Genomic DNA, 18,471 nt, shown 5'->3' on the forward strand with positions numbered 1-18,471 from the left:
CTTCTGCCTGTGTGTGGGTGGGAGGGAGAGTTGAGGTAAGAGAGAGCCGGAAGATAGGGAAGGTAAGGGGGAAAGCATCCAAGTGATGAGGGCCTAGAATGGGGAAGGGTGCTTAGGGAGGGAGCATTTGGAAAGGGAAAACTGAGAAAGCTAAGCTTTCCTTTTCATAATTCCTGAGTCATCTCTGGAGTTGTATTTAGTTAGCCAAAGTTTTAAGTTTCCATCCTGTTGACAGTCTGTTTAGCCTCCTGAAACTTACCCTGCCTTTCCAGTAGTTTCTTAGAAATGCTTGGTACCTATTACCACTGTTCCCCTAAATGGCAAATGCAGGATTTGTGTCAGGACTTAGGGCTTTAGACCTTAAGTAGTGTCTCCTAAGCTGATGGCCAGAGCTAACATGAGTGACAGAGGGGGCCTGACTGATAAGGAGGTCCCTGGGGCAACACACAAAAGCACAGTGCCCACCACAGTAAAGTATCATAAACATGACCTGAGATGATTTATTCATTTAATTTGCCATATTGGTATGTTAATAAGCTGGAGTTTCCAATATTTTGCCATGTGTGAAAAGTAGACTTATTTGTGGTCCAGGCTAATTTGTAGTTGTTGGTACTGTAACTCTAAAAAAGTTTTTTAAACCTTCTGTTACGTACAGGGTGAAAGATTGAGTCATGCAGTAGGCTGTGCTTTCGCGGCCTGTTTAGAACGGAAGCAGAAGCGGGAGAAGGAATGTGGAGTGACTGCTACTTTTGATGCCAGTCGGACCACTTTTACAAGAGAAGGATCATTCCGCGTTACAACAGCCACCGAACAAGCAGAAAGAGAGGAGATTATGAAACAAATCCAAGACGCCAAGAAAGGTACAGCCAGTTCTGCTACAATTTGCATTTATACAAGTTAACATTTGGAAGCTCGCAGGGGTAAGCTTTCTCACAGTCAGCGAGAACTCTTAGTAATATATGAAAACCTTCAGAACAAAGCTGAAAACCTAAACAAAGGCCTTTCCATTAGAGTGGCTTGTTTTGTGGCTTCTGAGGTGTTTACTGTTTCCATTACCGGAAGCTGGGGAGGAGGCTGAGAGGACATTTGAAGAAGCTACATTGAGGGAGCCTGGCCGATAAGGAGGTCTCAGGGGCTGCTCACAGAAGCATAGTGCCCACTACAATGAAGTATCATAAGCATTACTTAGGATGATTATTCATTTAATTTGCCACAGTGATACATTAAATTATATATTAAATTATAATTTTAAGCTGGAGTCCCTAACATTTTGCCTTGTGTACAAACAGACTTATTTGTGGTTCAGGCTAATTTGTAGTTATCAGTACTATAACTCTAAAAAAGTTTTTTAAACCTTCTGTTACCCACGCTGTTTAAAAACAAAATTGGGGAAATCCACATCCTAGAACAGACTTCTTATTCTGATGCATCTGATCTCTCTGAGAAGCAAATGCTACCAACGACCTACATCTTGAAGGAGGAAGTGCAGTTTCCAGGTTCAGGCTGCAAGAGGCCTGCCGATGGTGATGCTGGGTGCAGGGCGGACAGAGAGTTCACAGCCGTGCATTTCGTATTAGATGATAGCCATGTTTTAGAACTTTAGTGAAAAAAGTCCATAGATTTTGAGAAGCTAACTTATCTTCTTCCGAAAGCCTCTGTTAACTTTAGTGTGTGATTTTTGCAGAGTTGGTGAATTTTTTTCAGGTACACATGGCAGCATAGCAGAAATGCCTGTGCAAGTTATTCAGGAGTCTGTTGTCCAAAGTCAGGTTTGAGTGTATTGTAGAACTAAATGATAGGGCTTAGGAAAAATGCTGCGCATTCTTGTGTACAGCTAGAGTTGAAACCGACGAGGAATGTTTTGGAATTAAACCATTCAGTTTAAATATTACATTAATATAAACTTGCTCATTTTTTACTCTATCCTTTTAGTTCTAAACCAGCCATTTTAGAGAATATCATTAGTCTACTACTGACTCAAACAACTCTAATTCTTAAGCCAGAAAATATATATATATTTTATTTGAAATTCTTGATTATGATTTTTAAAAATGTCTTATAAACATTACATTTGCACCAGATACCAAAGAATAAAAAACACCATGCTATTCTTAACAGAAAATTTAGTATGTATAGTTATTATTTAGTGGGCTTCAGTGGTTTTTCAGACTGGGAGCATATTCTTTAATAACACCAAATACTCCTCCTCAGTACACGTAGCACCTGCTGAAGTGGTTGAGTCGTAGCATCTAGAAGATTACGGGCAGAGGCGGACAGAGATTTACCACCACCAGAATGGGACTCAGCTGGTGCTCACGTAGAGATGGTTATGTATTTAGGTGTAATCCAGTTTAAAATTTTACTCCTGTATGCTTTTATTCTGATGAGCCACAGATGCACATTATTTATGATTTTAAAAAGACTGCTTTATGACATTCTTTAATATCTAATCTAACTAACACTTGCTTGGACCTTTCTGTCCCTGGCACTCCCAGCGTCCTCTCTCCCCCAAAAAGCAAGTGAACAAGCATTGAAAACTATGAATCATCATTCTTTAAAGGACCTCACATAGGAGTTCACAGGTGTTAGGTTGTTTTGTTTTGTTTTGTTTTAAATCTTGGTCAGTCTTCAAGTCTTTTTTGTTTTTTTTTTTAAGGTTTTATTTATTTATTTGACAGAGATCATAAGTAGGCAGAGAGGCAGGCAGAGAGAGAGGAGGAAGCAGGCTCCCCAATGAGCAGAGAGCCCTACGTGGGGCTCGATCCCAGGACCCTGGGATCATGACCTGAGCCGAAGGCAGAGGCCTTAACCCACTGAGCCACCCAGGTGCCCCAGTCTTCAAGTCTTAAGTTATGAATCCCTGCATGAGAATCAAAGATCTAATATTTGTGTCTTAGTAGGTATGCCATGACGTGTAGTAGGATATTAAACCTTTTATTTGTCTGAGCTGTAGGAGATCTGAGCGCTGCTTTTAACCTGTCCTTTAAGAGACACATTGGGAAGGAGTTGGGTAAAAGGACCTAGGAGGGTTTGGAGTTCCTCCACTGTATAAGCTGGAATTATTGGAAGACTGCTAAGGTCCTCTTTCTCTTGACTTTCTTGAGCTGAAACAGATAAGACAGTTGCTGGCTCGTCAGTGGCCCCTGGCAATGCTGCCCCGTCCCCGTCCTCTCCCGCCTCTCCCACTTCAGATGCCACAGCCTCCCTGGAGACGAACAATCCTCATGCCATCCCGCGCCGGCACGCACCCATTGAACAACTTGCTCGCCAAGGCTCTTTCCGAGGATTTCCTGCTCTTAGCCAGAAGATGTCACCCTTTAAACGCCAGCTCTCCCTGCGCATCAACGAGTTGCCTTCCACTATGCAGAGGAAGACTGATTTCCCCATAAAAAATGCAGGTAATGCAGCATCTGCCTGACTCACGGGTGCTCCAGCACAGAAGCGTTCTCATCACTTCCGGCGGAGACACTAATCCCGTCGGGCTAGCCACCCCTCTCACTCTGAGGCTGCTTGCTGGTTATATGTATCTTGTGTCGTTACCCCTAAGAGACTACTAAGGTTCATGCAGGGGAACGTGAATTGTTCATTTCTCTTCAACAAATAGGTGACAGAGCCATGATGGGAGTTCGTGGACCGAGCTGCAAGGCTTGCAGTTTGTCCTGGTGGAAGCATACTGCCTCTCAGCCAGCCTACTTCCAAACATCAAGGGTCTCGAGTTTCCGTTCTTATTCTACCATTTGGGACCCAACAGAGAGTTAATTTAAAAGGCTTTGGAAACACATCTCTTCAAATGGTATTACTGTCAGATGTACCAGGAGAAATGGATAAGTGCTCATTGTCTTTGTGGCTCATTGGCTCCATACAGAGGAAACTCTAAACGGGTTTCCTGTTTAAATCGAAAATCTGTTGTTCATCAGAGACAGTGGGCTTGCTCACACATATCCATTACCTTTCAGAACTGCCACACAGGCCTTTGTGTGGCCCCTGTACAGCTGAGCCAGCCCTGGTAGCTCTATCCTCATCATAAGATCCGGAGCTAAAGTGTCAGATCTGGTCAGTGCTTTTTTGGGCTCTTTCTAACTTTGCTCTGAGACATGTTGAGCCAGTGCCATAACAGGACATAAGGAAGGTGTGTTTCCCTGGGACACTCCCGCTGGTGATATGTAGAAGTTCAGAGAGTTCAGTTTTTTGACTGTTAAAACTAGACCTACCCAGCAGTTGGACTAGATGATTACTGAGGGTCTTTCCAGCTCTCAGCTTCTGTAAACACAGAAACTCCAGATGCTTTCAGGACCTCGTCTTCAGTTCTCCTCTGGAGCAGATGGGAAACAAAAAGCATTCTTCTTTTTCATAGCTGAGTGAAAGAAAGGTTCACATACTATCAGCTTCCCCAGTGATGCAGAAGTATCCCAGAGTCATTATTAAGAACAAAGCCTCTGGAGTCCTGGACCCCAGTTTGCTTTTTCATGTTATCACAGCTCATATACTTGCTTCTTTGGTGTTTTTTGTTTTTGTTTTTAGAGCAGGGGGTGGGGAGGTGGGAGAAGGGGTTAAAGAGAGAAGGAGAGAGAGAATCTTAAGCAGGTTCCACGCCCAGCATGGAGCCTGATGCAGGGCTCAGTCTCACATCCCTGAGATCATGAGCTGAAACCAAGAGTTGGACATTTAACCGACTGAGCCAGCCAGGTGCCCTTATACTTGCAACTTTGGAGAAAAGTGTGATGACATGGTCGTAGCTTCTTAAAGAGAAAAAGAGCTGCACTGCTGCCCCTGACTTTAACCCATTTCCTGATAAAGTTTCTAAGTGGCTCCAGAACTATACCCAGACTTTGGGAACTAGTTGGGAGACAAACAGGTTAGAGATGTCTTCCAGAAAGATCTAACCGGCAGAAAAAGAGAACACCAAGTTCTAAGTAGTTTCACACGGGAAAGGATATAAAGAAGTCTGGGGATTGGCAGGGAGGGGGGTAGTCCTTAGTACATGAATGGTTGACATTTTAGATCACATTTTTTGAAGATTTTATTTATTTATTTGACAGACAAAGATCACAAGTAGGCAGAGAGGCAGGCAGAGAAGCGGGGGAAGCAGGCTCCCCGCCAAGCAGAGAGCAGAGAGCCCGATGCGGAACTCGATTCCCCGACCCTGAGACCATGACCCGAGCCGAAGGCAGAGGCTTTAACCCACTGAGCCACCCAGGCGCCCCTTTATATCACTTTTTAAAGCTGTTTTTATAGTCCCACTTGACAGTTGAGATTTTTCTTTCACAAATAAGGGATGCGTTATAAAAATGCCACCTAGTATCATACTGTTTTATTTTAGAATTATTCAGTTTTCCTGTCTGGAGCCATTTTTTGTTTGCCTTGCAGTGCCAGAAGTAGAAGGAGAGGCAGAGAGTATCAGCTCCCTGTGCTCACAGATCACCAATGCCTTCAGCACACCCTCCGAGGATCCCTTCTCATCTGCCCCAATGACCAAACCAGGGACCGGGATAGCACCGCAGTCTCCTGCCTTTCAAGGTTGGTACCCTCTTGGCCCGCTCATTTCTCCTTGAAGCTTGTACTTCTATGGCACAGCTCACTGACTGTTGGTTGGCACCCTGAGCTTCCCAAGAGCTGGTCAGACCCATTAATTTCCCTGTCTGATGATGGCTCAGATGCCTTAATTTCCCTGTTCCACAATGTCTTTGTTCTCTGTCCCAGTCCTGTTTCCTAAAATGTCTGCATTCATCATTCTGCATGTACCTATCATCTTTGATCCCCTTCTGTTACGAGCTTTTGTAGTCCCCCACACCCTGCTTTATTTGCCACTTAACCATTAAGAGAGTTTCCAGCTAGCTCTAGAAGCAGCAGTCATCAGAGTTGGTTCCAGTGTATACCTTTTTTTCAAAAAAATTTTTTTAAGATTTTATTTATTTGTCAGAGAGCACAAGCAGGGGGAGTGGCAGCACATGGAGAAGCAGGCTCCCTGCTGAGCAAGAAGCCTGATGCGGGGCTCAGTCCCAGAACCCCGGGATCTTGAGCCGAGCAGAAGGCAGACGCTTAACCAACTGAGCCACTCAGGCGCCGCACAGCGAATGTGTTCTTAGCAGAGTAGTTCTCAACCTGGGGCGAACTTACTCCCTTCAGGGAAGATTTGGCATTCACTGGGGACATTTTTGGGTGTGACAGCCTGGAAGGGGTGGTTGCTACTGTCATCTGCACAGAGGCTGAGGATGGTACTAAACATCCTTCAGTGCGCCTGATAGCTGCCCTCGTGACAAGGAATCAGTCATCTGGCCCAAATGGTCAGTGGTGCCAAGGCTGAGAAGCCCTGGACTAACCTCATCTTCCTCCTGTCACAAGAGGCTGTTAAAGAAAAAGGCACTTCTTCTGGCTCTTTAGTTCATCTTCTATAACAAGTGTCCTAAAATTTGCCTTTGTAAAGGCATTGAAGAGTTACTAAAAGTTGTTTTCATAGATGCCGAGTTAATAGCTGGTTTTGACTCTGAAGTCCACAGAGAGTCTATATATAATTTAAATTACAGACTTTTAGAATTTGAGCTCTTATAATCACCATTTCTTTATTTCTTTTGAGAAAGAGCTCAGAAGTTTTTTTTGTTTGTTTGTTTGTTTTAAGATTTCATTTATTTATTTGACAGATCACAAGTAGGCAGAGAGGCAGGCAAAGAGAGAGAGGGAGAAGCAGGCTCCCTGCTGAGCAGAGAACCCTACGCAGGCCTCGATCCCAGGACCCTGAGACCATGACCCTCTGCTGAAGGCAGAGGCTTTAACCCACAGAGCCACCCAGGTGCCCCCAGAAGTTTTGCTGTTGGAGACAGTACCCTGTTCCTACCAGAGGAAGCTACTACATGCTTTCCTTCAGAGTCTCTTTTTAATAACAAAAAGAAAGAAAAAAGTTCATTATAGTCATGCACACCAAATGGCTTTTCATTTCATATAACAAATATTTATAATACCTATAGTAGGCACAATTTGTTGAGCGCTTATTAGCACTGTGGCTGCCACATCTTGGTAAGGACTCATGCATTTTCTCACCTCATTTAATCTCCACAACAACCCTTTGAGGTAAGCATTACAGATAAGGAAAATGAGGCTCAGAGAGATTGTGTAAATTGCCCAGATTGCAAAGCCAGGATTCAAACCGAGGTCTCTGAATATCCTACCTGTTACATTCTGCTGCCTCTGTGCCTGTTTACAGTGGGATATACAGAACTGAATAGAACATAGTCCTTTCCCTTTCAGAAACTACCGGTCTATGTATGGATGAGCTAGTCTTTCAGACAAGCCCTGGGGTAAATAGTACCAGTGCTGTAAGCATGGTTGCCTGGTCTTAAAGAGGAAGTGATTAAAAGCAAAGAGCAGGGAACAGTGCCTGCTTGTCTGCTCTGTACTAAATACGATAGCTGGGTTAAGGAACAGACACTCTTGGAAAAGATATCTGGAGTAAAGGAGCAAAGGTTAAGAGATTTTAATAAAGAGAGAGGAAAGAATAATAGTACTTTGAAAATTATTATATTCAATAAATAATTGCTGTCATACACACACACAAAAAAAAGAATAATAGTACTTTGAGAAATTATGAACATTACTGAGGGGGAAAATCTTCAAAAAAGAGAGATGAGATTAATTCTGTAGAGAATTACAAATTTATTAACCAAATGAAAACATATACCAAGTTTGATTTCTCGTTTATAGCGTGAGTATACGAGACTTAGGGGGTTTTTGAGAGAATTAGATAGGATGATGCATTCTCAAGTAATGTTAATGAAGTATATTAATGATCATAAGGGATCATTATATTTAACCCATTGTTATTGTTGGCATCATTTGAACTTTTGGAAGAGTGGTAGGAGAAGGAAATGCTTTATCTACATCATTATACCAAAGGCCAAGCTATATCTGGAATAGATTTTTGCTGCTTGTTAGACAAAGCAGCTTTGTTCAGCTTAATTGGAAATTGTTTTTCTAGGTTTCATTTCCTCTCCCCTGTACACATATTTTCCTAGAACGGTCATTTGACTTCTTTTTCTTTTTCTTTCTTTTTTTTTTTTTTAATCAGTGTAGCTATTTTATTTTATTTTTATTTTTTTTAAAGATTTTATTTATTTATTTGACAGAGATCACAAGTAGGCAGAGAGGCAGGCAGAGGGGAGGGGAAGCAGGCCCCCTCCTGAGCAGAGAGCCCAATGCGGGACTCGATCCCAGGACCCTGAGATCATGACCTGAGCGGAAGGCAGAGGCTTAGCCCACTGAGCCACCCAGGTGCTCCCAGTGCAGCTATCTTAATTACAACTTCTAATTCCCTCTTCGCCAAAAGGTTTGTGTATCCATTGCAAGATGGCATGGTTATCGCAACATCAACTTTTCTGTCTTGTCTGTTCCATCAGTATTGCACATTGGCCTGACTGACCCAGCTCCCGGGGGTCGCCCATCCACCCTGCATGAATTAACTCCATCGATGTTGTCTGCTCCCATTGTAGCTAATGGCACTGACTCAGCCTTCCATGTGCTTGCTGCTAAGCCAGCCCATACCGCTCTAGCACCCGTAGCAATGCCTGTGCGTGAAACCAACCCTTGGGCCCATGCCCCTGATGCTGCTAACAAGGGAATTGCAGCCACACATTCGGGTAAGGTGGCCATGGGTGGTGGTGAGGATTCTGGGATCAGATGAGTGACGCCTATTCAGGAATCAGCTACTTACCTGAGTGGGAACCAGGGCGGAATCCTTTAAGGAACAGTATGATCCCTCCAGAAATAGATGGCGAAGGAGATAAACTCAAGAGATTAGATTCAGTAGTTCTTAGGGCTACGAAATAGAGCCAACCCCTAGAGCTTTCATAAAATACAGATTCCTGTGCCCTACCCCGAGGCAGCCACTGAATTTGGGTATGTGTGGACATGCTGTAGCAGTTGGGAACCCCACTTCCTATGGTGGCAGGCCTACAGAAAGGGCTGCCAAAAGTACTTCATTTTTGCTTTTCTGTACTTCCCAGTTTTCCTATAGTGAACATTTGTTAACTATAAAATCAGAACAAATTTTTTTTTTTAAGAACAATTTTTAAATAGTAATGAAGGCAGTTCACCTGAAGGATAACATGTGTCTGGAAGTGAGACAGGGGCCATGAGGCATATGGCCAAGTCCCTGGTTATTTTTATTCTGTTAGAGCAGAAGATGAATCGCCTTGGGCCCTGTAGAGCATCTGCAAGCTGGTCTCTGTACCATGCAGTACAGTACAGCAGTAGGAAAGGGTTTCTGATGCCGGCCGGTTGCCTTCGTCGCATGCAGTCGAGCCCCATCTAGACAGCTCCTCCGCATGGCTGAGACAGCAGCATGGTCTGACACGTTCCCTTTGTCCTAAAACAATACCTCCTCAGCTGGTTGAAGAGACTTTTCTCCCGCGGACCAGAACCACGAAGTGTCCACATGTTAGGATTAGTCAAGTAACCAAGGTTACCAGGTAAGGAAAGAAGCCCCTAAAGATTGATTCTTTTGTCTCTCTCCATCGTGTTTGTTCCCAGGGACCGAGTGGGGTCAATCTTCTGGTGCTGCATCTCCAGGTCTCTTCCAGGCTGGTCACAGACGCACACCCTCTGAAGCTGACCGCTGGCTAGAAGAGGTGTCCAAGAGCGTCCGGGCTCAGCAGCCCCAGGCCTCCGCCGCTGCACTGCAGCCAGTTCTCCAGCCTCCTCCACCCACTGCCATGACCCAGCCGGCGCCGCCTTTCCAAGGGCATGCATTCCTGGCCTCTCAGCCTGTGCCAGTGGGTGTGGTCCCACCCCTGCAGCCAGCCTTTATCCCTGCCCAGTCCTATCCTGTGGCCAATGGGATGCCCTATCCAGCCCCTAATGTGCCTGTGGTGGGCATCACTCCCTCCCAGATGGTAGCCAACGTGTTTGGCACTGCAGGCCACCCTCAGGCTACCCACCCCCATCAGTCTCCCAGCCTGGTCAAGCAGCAGACATTCCCTCAGTATGAGACGAGCGGTGCTACTGCCAGTCCCTTCTTTAAGCCGCCTGCTCAGCATCTCAACGGTTCTGCAGCTTTCAATGGTGTAGACGATGGCAGGTTGGCCTCGGGAGATAAGCACACAGAGGTTCCTGCGGGCACCTGCCCAGTGGATCCTTTTGAAGCCCAGTGGGCTGCATTAGAAAGCAAGTCCAAGCAGCGTACTAACCCCTCTCCTACCAATCCTTTCTCCAGCGATTTACAGAAGACGTTTGAAATTGAACTTTAAGTTGTCTCTATGGCTTACGTATTTTGTCTGTACTTAGGCAAGGGCAGGGGCAGAGGTCAAAGGAGCAAAGGGAACTTTGTGTTCCCAATCAGTATACTTTTCACTAATCCCAAAGGTCCCAAGGAGCATGTCCAGGCAGAGTGTGCTAGGAAAGGTGATTTTTTAAAAAAATGGAAAAAACATTCCTAGAGAAGAGTTGTCTTGCAGTTAGGCTAAAGAAGTCAAAGAAATGTTGCCCTCTGTCCCCTTCTTTCTCCCTCAGCCCCTTACAAATCTCTGGCAACAGAGAGGCAGAAGTATCTGAACAGGAATTTGTATTCAAAGCACATTTACTGGAATATAAAACACAACGGGAAGCAAAACAGTCTCCCTTTGTTTTTCAGGCCATTCACGTGCCGCCTCTCAGTGCTGGCCTGTCAGGTCAAGAACATGGTGGCCTGTGCTTGGGCTGGGGATGAGAGGCAGGCTGTGCCGCCAGAATTCCCAGGAGGGCACATCAGCAGCTGCCCAACAGAGCTATATTTTAGGGGCAAAGTTGAGCTTCCACTTTGAATAAGAATAAATATTATAAATATATATCAAAAAAAAGCCAAAATCTTTATTTTTATGCATTTAGAATATTTTAAATAGTTCTCAATATTAAAAAGTTGTATGAGTTGTAATTAATCTTGCCAAAGGTAAAAGGGTTAGCTGTAAGAAATTGTACATAAGATTGATTTATCAGTGATGCCTATCGAAGCGGAGAGAGGAAAGGTTGGGAGGTACAGATGGGATCCTAGCTTACTTGGTATCATTCATTGTAAGTAGCACATTGCAGCAACAATCATGCATATGACCAATACAGTCACTAGGTTGTAGTTTTAAAGAAATGAAAGAGCAGTATTGTCCTGGTTTTGAACCTGTGATGAAATTCTAATGTCATTATTTTAATGGACTCAATCTAAGTACACTCTATAGAGAATATGTCTTTTCTTTTCCGTACTGCTGCAGTTTATGTTAGTCCTCTACTTAACACTAAGGTGACAATGACATAATCACGTCCATTGACAGGAGCGCAGGTTACTGTGTTGGTTTGTCATGTGGGTCTTGGTGGGTTTTGTTTTGTCCTTTACGTTTTGTCCCCAGGAGTTCCGTGGGGACGGAGATTGTAGTTTCATTAGCCGCGCGTCTGTCCCCCGCCCCCCCAAACCTGTGGTGAGCAGAGCATCCGTTGCCAGCTGCGGCCTCTTGACCTCTGGTAACAACATGAGATCCCATCTCATTTTTACTTTTGAACGTTGGCCTTACAATCAAATGTAAGTTATATATATTTGTACTGATGAGAATTTATAATCTGCTTTAACAAAAATAAATGTTCGTGGTAGAAGCTTTTGCCCATGATGGGCTGGTCTTTCCCCTTTTCTTTATCAGCAAATATGTTGCCTTTTATTTCTTTTTGGTCTGTTCTGCTGTTCGGCGGCTGCTACAGAACTCTGGTTTCATAGCTGGAAGATCTTGTATTGGGACTAGTGTACTTGTTTTATTGAAGTGTAATTGGCACACAGTGTTAGTTTCAGGTGTACAACATACCAATCCAACAGTCCGTACATTGCACAGTGCTCACTAAGTGGTCACCATCTGTCACCACACATGCTGTTACAGTATTGACCATATTCCCTGCGCTAGACTTTTCCTCTCCGTGACTCCTAACTGGAAGATTGTACCTCTAGATTAATCCCCTTCATCTGTTTTGCCCATCAGGACTGGAACATTCTTAAAATTCACTTTTGTGTTTATACTTTAGGCTTTGGTTGATCTAAGCATATCTCTGATGTCAGACTCTTGCTGCTCAGATTGTGGTCTGAAACAGGAGCATGGACTGAACCTAGGAGCTGAGTAGAGGTACAGAATCTCAGCCCCACCCTCCCCACCCCCAGCCTAGTCGTCAGAAAATACCCTGGAACAAGGTTCACCTGAAAGGCCCTGCTGGAGTGGTGAACCTTGGATACATACTATAATCACCTGAGGAGCTTTTAAAATCCTCACCCTGGCCCCTACTCCAGGCCAATAAATCAGAGTGGTGGTGGGGGGACCCCCAAGTTCAGTGTTGTTGTTTTTTTTTTTAACCAAAAATAAAAGCTCCCAATGTGGAAGAGGGTTGAGAACCACTGGTCCAGCTTGTTAGTGTTACTCTTTGCTATAACCTTAGCCCAGTACTCTGACTAGTTCTGAGAAGAGCTACCCTCGAACTTCCCTTCTGAATGATGTTGCCAGTTGGGGAGAACTGGGGAGTCCAAGAAAGTAGCCCTCAGTTTCCAGTTTGTATAGCAAAACTAGCCATGGTAAATGAAAGGGGATCCTCCTCTGTATTTTTTTAAGTGGGAAGGAAAAAAATGCCTCTGCCCCTAATCCACGTTTCCTGTATTAACTGAGAGGTAGACCAAGAAGTGTCACTCCCCCATAATGCAGTTTCTCTTTTCCAGCCAGTGTGGTGGTAATAAGTCAGCTTTCCCCGTAATGCCTGCCTATCCTATGTCCCAGAATAACCTGTCAGGTTCAGCTGGTCCTCTGGAGGATGTGTAGAATGCAGGCCTCTTGTCTAGCAGCAGCGAGGAACGGGAGGTTCTGAGATGGAGGCGACTTCTGCCACCTGCAGCCATTTCTGAAACTACTTCATTGTTCATACGTGGCCTTCCCCTTCTTCTCTCCCCTGTCCTGCCGGTGCCAGTTTTGAATGGTCTGATTCTGCCTCACAGATTCCTGCTGCGGGAGGAGAGGCTCCCCGCTGGTCACTGTGCAGAGCGGGTCAGCTCGATGCAGGGTGAGGGGACCCTCACAGCCAGGCTCTGCGCGTCAGCCTCCGGAGGAAAGGAAGGCGCTGCTCCCCCAGTTCGGCCATGCTGACGGCACCAGCTGCTGCTCCTTCACCCCATCCCCGTGCCGTGCTGCACTCGGCAGGAGCGCTCACGGGCGTGCCACTGACTGTCCTCATGGGAGGTTGAAGCTGCCCGCCCGGAAGGGTGAGCGCGACCGGAGCAGTGGACCCGCTGTCTGACCCGACGTGCGAGGGCGTTCTAGCAAAGGGAAATGGCCTGACCCGGCAGGACTTAGTGTGCCCGGGAGATACATGGTAACTTCGAAACCCTTCCACACCTCCCCACCCAGCTTTCAATGAATTGAGAACCCTGGTAACTTGCTTTAGAACCCAGTGAACGGATCCTGCGTAACAGAAATGAGGGAGGAGGCCGGAAAGGGTGGCCTTCTCCAAGCAGATGCCTCTTGACAGCTGCCTGTGGTGGCGGAGTGCGAGGTGGGTGCTAGCCCCGCGGGGCGGCCTGAAAGGGCCCCTTCTCTAAAAGACAGATCCCTTTGCCAGCCGGAGGCCACAGGCCGAGAGTTGCTTCGGGACCGGGCCCGCGGCCAGCCTTCATCCCTGCTGCCAGACAGGCTGAGCGGGAGGCTGGGAGCGGGAGCAGCTGGCGCAGCAGAAGCTGGAGTAATACTCGTTGCCGCAGAGCTGGGCCTTCAGGATCAGATCACAGTTGGCGAGCTCGGGCTGGTCCACACACTCCCTGCCGAGGGCCCCGGACTGGCCGGGCAGCGCTGCGGAAGGAAGCAACGGGGGAGAACGGGGTAAGGAAGCTGTGGAGGCTGAAAGTTCCCACCTGCCCTTTCTTTGCCTTAAAAGGAAAGCAACAGTAGGAGCGCCAGGTTTCCAAAAAGCACAGTGGCTCTGTACTCTTTAACACCTCCGTGCAGCCCCCGGCCGTCGGCCTCACGGGACAGGCGGGGGTCCTGCAGCCTCAGCCCAGGACAGACTCTCAAACCTTGACTCCACGTGATGACTCATCCCTCGAAGTTAACTCCCTGCCCTTGAGCTTGCGACCTGCAGAGCTGGATGACGATTGCCTTCACTCTTGGATTGGCAAGGAAAGGAGGGGCACCCGACCTAAGTAGAACTGAGTTGGACTAGAGCTGTCTCCTTTCTCTCGTTGCTGATTCCTTCTAACCTCAAAGGGTTTGTGGCTTCTGCAGCCCGTTTATCTCCCCTCGTTCCCCATCTTCCCAGTTCTCCCACTTCCCCCAGAGAGAGCCAGCGAGCTCTTAGGCAAGGTGATGAAGAGAACAGCCTTAGGAGCCTTGGCTCTAACATTGCCGCCCCCTCCGAATGTGCTAGGAGCTTCGGTGTCTTAAAAACCCTTGGGAGAGAGGCACCTGGCAAGCTAGGGCTGTAGAGCAAGGGACTCTTGATCTCAGAGTAAGTGAAAGAAAAAAAAAAATTTTGAGTTTTTATCCCACTGCTTCATCTTGGGACCGAAGTGGCCTCATCTGGTTAATTTCCCTTTTCTTTCTGGAAGGGGCTCTTCTGACTCAGCTGGGTTAGGCCTGAATAGCACCTTCCCTAAAGTCAGACCTCATGGGCTGATCTTCATCTCCTCTCCCCCTCCTTTCTCCCGGAATACAAGAAGATCATGCCTGGGTGGTCTCAGTACCTGATTCTAGACAGATCTGGGCTATCAGTATAATGAGAGCACTAAGCCCGCCTTTAAACAACGGGTTTAACGGATCCATGGTTTTTTTCCCCACTAAATACTGTACAATACTCTAAGTGTATTTTCCTTAGGATTTTCTTAACATTCGTCTAGCTTACTTTGCTGGGGATACAGTATGTAATACAGATACAGTCTGTACTAACTTACCAGTAGGGCTTTAGTCAACAGGCTGTTAGTAAAGTTTTGGGGGGTCGAAGTTCTACGTGGATTTGACTGCACAGACGTTCCTCAGGAGTCAGTCGTACCCACGTTAATATAAATATCAAGCCATTTATACATTAAAAAAAAAAATCAGTAACTTTGGTATCGACTTGCTCTCAGCAGTTGCAGCCCTGGGGCCTGTCAAGGGCCCGAGGGTCGGCGCCCAGCATGGTGAGGAAACACACCAGCTCTGGAGCCAGACCGCTGAGCTCCGTCCTGGCTTTCCTGCTTCCCAGCGGGTGACTTTGGGCTAGTGACTCCAGTTCTCTGCCTGAGTGGAGACGGGAACAGCTCCTTGGGCACACAGTGACTGTGGCTAGAATTTGAGTGCTGAACCATGCTGTGCTAGCCCCATTCCCTCTCCTTCAGAAAAGGAAGGAGCCTCTATGTTTTATCCCTCTGGTGTTTTCTGTTTCTCACTCCCGTCTTTTAGGCAAGAAGGTTGAGAAATCCTCAACAGAAGCGTGTCCCTTAACCAGAGCGTGACTAACGTGACTAACTCAAGGCCCGCTCACACTAATTCCAGAATGCCACCAGACCACGGATCAGGCACAGGGAGGCGGCGTCAAGCAGTGAGACCCTACAGAAAGCATAATCAACAAAATGAATACAGAGAGAGGGGCAAGACAGCTTCTAGTCAAGAAAGGTGCCCGCAAAATAGAGGAGCAACACTCCCCCAGCAGAGGGCAGGAGAACGGTGTCGTGTCCAGGAGGCGGCCCAAGCCGGACACTGCGGCGTGTGACCACACATCAGCAGGCGCCCACCAGACTTTGCTGTCAGATGGGTTTCTGATGATAATTTCCCATGTAGACGTGTCTGCAGTGAGTCACAAACACGAACACTTGGGTCCTCGGACAGCTCTTTCTCACACTAGTCTGCATTCCAGCTCGTCTCAGGTCTCGTTAGGTCTGGTTGGTTTGTAGACAAGAGATCAATCTGCTGGGCAGGGAGGAGAGAAAACCGGCCCCGGCGGTCTAGCACTTTAGTGAATGTCAGGCCTTCCTGCGCCCCTGCACTCCGTCACCAAACCTGAGCACCTAGCGCTGTCCCAGGGGCTGTCCTAAGCAGCTCAGACACTGGAAGCCTGCATGTCAGTCTGATTCACTGAGCAACGTTTCTACCGCGGACTTTCAGCCTCTAGCACTGGCCACTCCCCACCTGCAGCACAGCAGCCTCAGAAAGGGGTGGGGGGCGCTCCTGAAAAGTCCGCTTCAGGCCTCATGAGAGCTGGCGGCTCAGCCTGGGGCTCTGCCCTGCTGGTCCGTCCGTGGGTCCAGACCAAGGACCCATGAAGGGCAGGCTAGGCAGAGGGCAGGCCTTCCCCTGGCCCTCTGACTTAACTTTACAGCCCTTGTGAATCCAACATTAAGCCACAGTCTACTGTACTGATTTTGAGATGTGCTGATTTCCCATTTAACACCTCTCAAACTGGACTGCATCTGCATTGATGGTGTCTCAGCACTGTGTGTCATTGTACAGGTGGAGCAGCATTTTTTTCTTAGTGGTGTGATACCACTTTACAACATGGGCCTTAGGTTCACTAATATGCAACTCTGAGCAAGAGCTGGAGAACACAAACTGCTGAATAATGCAAGTAAAATTCTGCCAGTTACTGTTATAATCATTTAAGGAAATGAATATTAAATATGAGGACTAGGGTCTAGTCCCAGCTTAGCCCCTCATAGGCTCTATGGCTTACAGAAACGCCACATACGGTCTCTGGATATCTGCCTCATTTGTAAGATGGGGACACTAATCCCTGCCCTTTCTGGGTTACATGGTCAGAGAGCCATAAAGGCACTTTTCAATCTTAGGACCATTTTTTGCCGCGCTGATTAGAATGGACGCATTTAACAGCCTCTCTGCCTTAAGTACTATAATGAAATTCCAGTCAATCCTATGTTCTCGGAATCAGTAAGTCTAAGTGATATTTGACATCACCTGTTGTTACCAGATGCCTCCCTCTGCACTATCTCCTTCCCCCTTGCCACAGGTGACGCTCCCAGGAACTGGCAGAGTGAGCCAGGACCCTTGCTAGGGTCCCCCAGGCCGCAGAGCCTGCCCTCCCCGCCCCGTGCAGCACAAACCCAGCTCTCAGGAACGAGCAAGTCCCTGGGGTAAGTCCCTTACCCGGCGGGACCACCCTCACATCCGTGCTGCGGCTCACTGCCTGGCTTCCGCGGTAGGCGCTGCACGTGTACGAGCCCTCGTCTCTGGCCTGCAGGTTGTGGATCAGCAGGGTCCCATCTGGGGACTGGTAGACGCGATGCCCGTCGGCCCTCACCGGCAGTCCATTCCTGGGGGGGAGAGGACGCGGAAGAGCCGGCCAGGGCCCAGGAGGGGACAAAGGGAGGAGGTAGTCGTTGTGGACAGATGACCCTCACCTCAAGAAACCGATGGGTCAGGGTGCCAAAAAGAACATTCTCAAAGCAAAGTCACTCAAAAGTGAGGTGAACTCACTCTAACGGAGCATGCTGATCTAAGTTACTGTGAACCTGCCTCTTGATCCACAAAGGAACCCTGCTCTCTCTTTTCATCAGCAAAGGTCTTTTAAGGGGCATGTGGGTGGCCCAGTTAGCTTAAGCCTCTGCCTTCGGCTCAGGTCATGGTCTCAGGGTCCTGGGATCAGGCTTTCTGCTCAGCAGGAAACCTGCTTCCTCCTCTCTCCCTGCCTGCCTCTCTGCCTCCTTGTGATCTTTCTCTCTCTCTCAAATAATTTTTTTTTTTTAAAGTTCTTTTAAGCAGCCATGAGGCCAGGCCCTGTGCTCAGTGAGGGACATAAGCACTCCCTGTCTTGAGGGCACTGCACTAGGGTACAGGTGTTTAGGGGGTCTTCCCTGAGGATGACCCAGCCGAGCCCTGACCTGAGGAGGAGGAGGAGCAGCGGGCTGGTGAAAGGGAGAACAAGGGGACTCACGAGCTCAAGGGGCGGCCATGGTCAGAGCAGGGAGGGAGGTGGGCACAGCCTAGACCGGACTTTGGCCTGGACCCTGCGGGGAATGGGTGGGTGTGAGCTAAGCAGGAGGGACCAAGTATCTGTTCTTGGAAAGGCTGCTTCCTGGGTCAAGGACAAACCTGAAAGCAGAGAGCCGGGAAGTGGCCACAGCAGACGTGCACACATGGGGGAGGGTCTGATTTGTGAGGTGGGGGGCAAAGAGATGAAGGAAGACAGGTTCGGGGCTTGGGTTACTGGGTAATAGCGGCGTCTCTCCACCACGGGGAGATCCGGAGTGGGGAAGAGGGCTGAATGGTGAAGGCTCTTTTCCACTATTTTGCATTTCGGGTGCCTGTGAGATAACCAGGAGGCGATGGATTTGGGGTCTAGACCCAGAAAGCCACGTGCCAAAAAGGTTATCCAAGGTGAAGTTAGATCAAGAACCATGGACAGCCCCTGAGGTGCACCAGCCTCTGAGGGATTGGTGTGAGATGAGCCAGCCAGGAAAATGGAAGCAGCAACCAAAGACAGAGGACGAAGGCCAGAGGACAGGAGTTTCCCGGAGCT

General features: G+C 47.6%; 2 protein-coding genes across 12 annotated transcripts in view; one reads left to right on the plus strand and one right to left on the minus strand.

The window, feature by feature from the left end:
- NUMB (NUMB endocytic adaptor protein) overlaps nt 1-11,601 on the plus strand; it is a 190,864-nt gene extending 179,263 nt beyond the window's left edge. For 6 of the 9 annotated variants that reach the window (XM_059182889.1, XM_059182887.1, XM_059182891.1 and 3 more), the window contains 5 exons: nt 656-860; nt 3,105-3,398; nt 5,368-5,517; nt 8,481-8,627; nt 9,520-11,601. In XM_059182889.1, the coding sequence (XP_059038872.1) occupies nt 656-860; nt 3,105-3,398; nt 5,368-5,517; nt 8,481-8,627; nt 9,520-10,235 (1,512 nt within the window). In that variant the 3' untranslated portion in view covers nt 10,236-11,601. The remainder of the gene's footprint in view (nt 1-655; nt 861-3,104; nt 3,399-5,367; nt 5,518-8,480; nt 8,628-9,519) is intronic. The other 3 variants (XM_059182893.1, XM_059182894.1, XM_059182886.1) reach the window with 2 other exon arrangements.
- Nucleotides 11,602-11,729: 128 nt separating this feature from the next.
- The window catches only part of PAPLN (papilin, proteoglycan like sulfated glycoprotein), a 32,700-nt gene continuing 25,958 nt past the window's right edge, over nt 11,730-18,471 (minus strand). For 2 of the 3 annotated variants that reach the window (XM_059182882.1, XM_059182881.1), the window contains 2 exons: nt 17,100-17,266; nt 11,730-13,817 (listed from right to left, as the gene is read on the minus strand). In XM_059182882.1, coding sequence (XP_059038865.1) covers nt 13,642-13,817; nt 17,100-17,266 — 343 coding nt within the window. In that variant the 3' untranslated portion in view covers nt 11,730-13,641. Of the gene's footprint in view, nt 13,818-17,099; nt 17,267-17,289; nt 17,960-18,471 lie in introns of those variants that run through there. The other variant, XM_059182883.1, reaches the window with a different exon arrangement.

This window comes from Mustela lutreola, chromosome 7, assembly GCF_030435805.1.
Source record: "Mustela lutreola isolate mMusLut2 chromosome 7, mMusLut2.pri, whole genome shotgun sequence".
Taxonomy (NCBI): Eukaryota; Metazoa; Chordata; class Mammalia; order Carnivora; family Mustelidae; genus Mustela; species Mustela lutreola.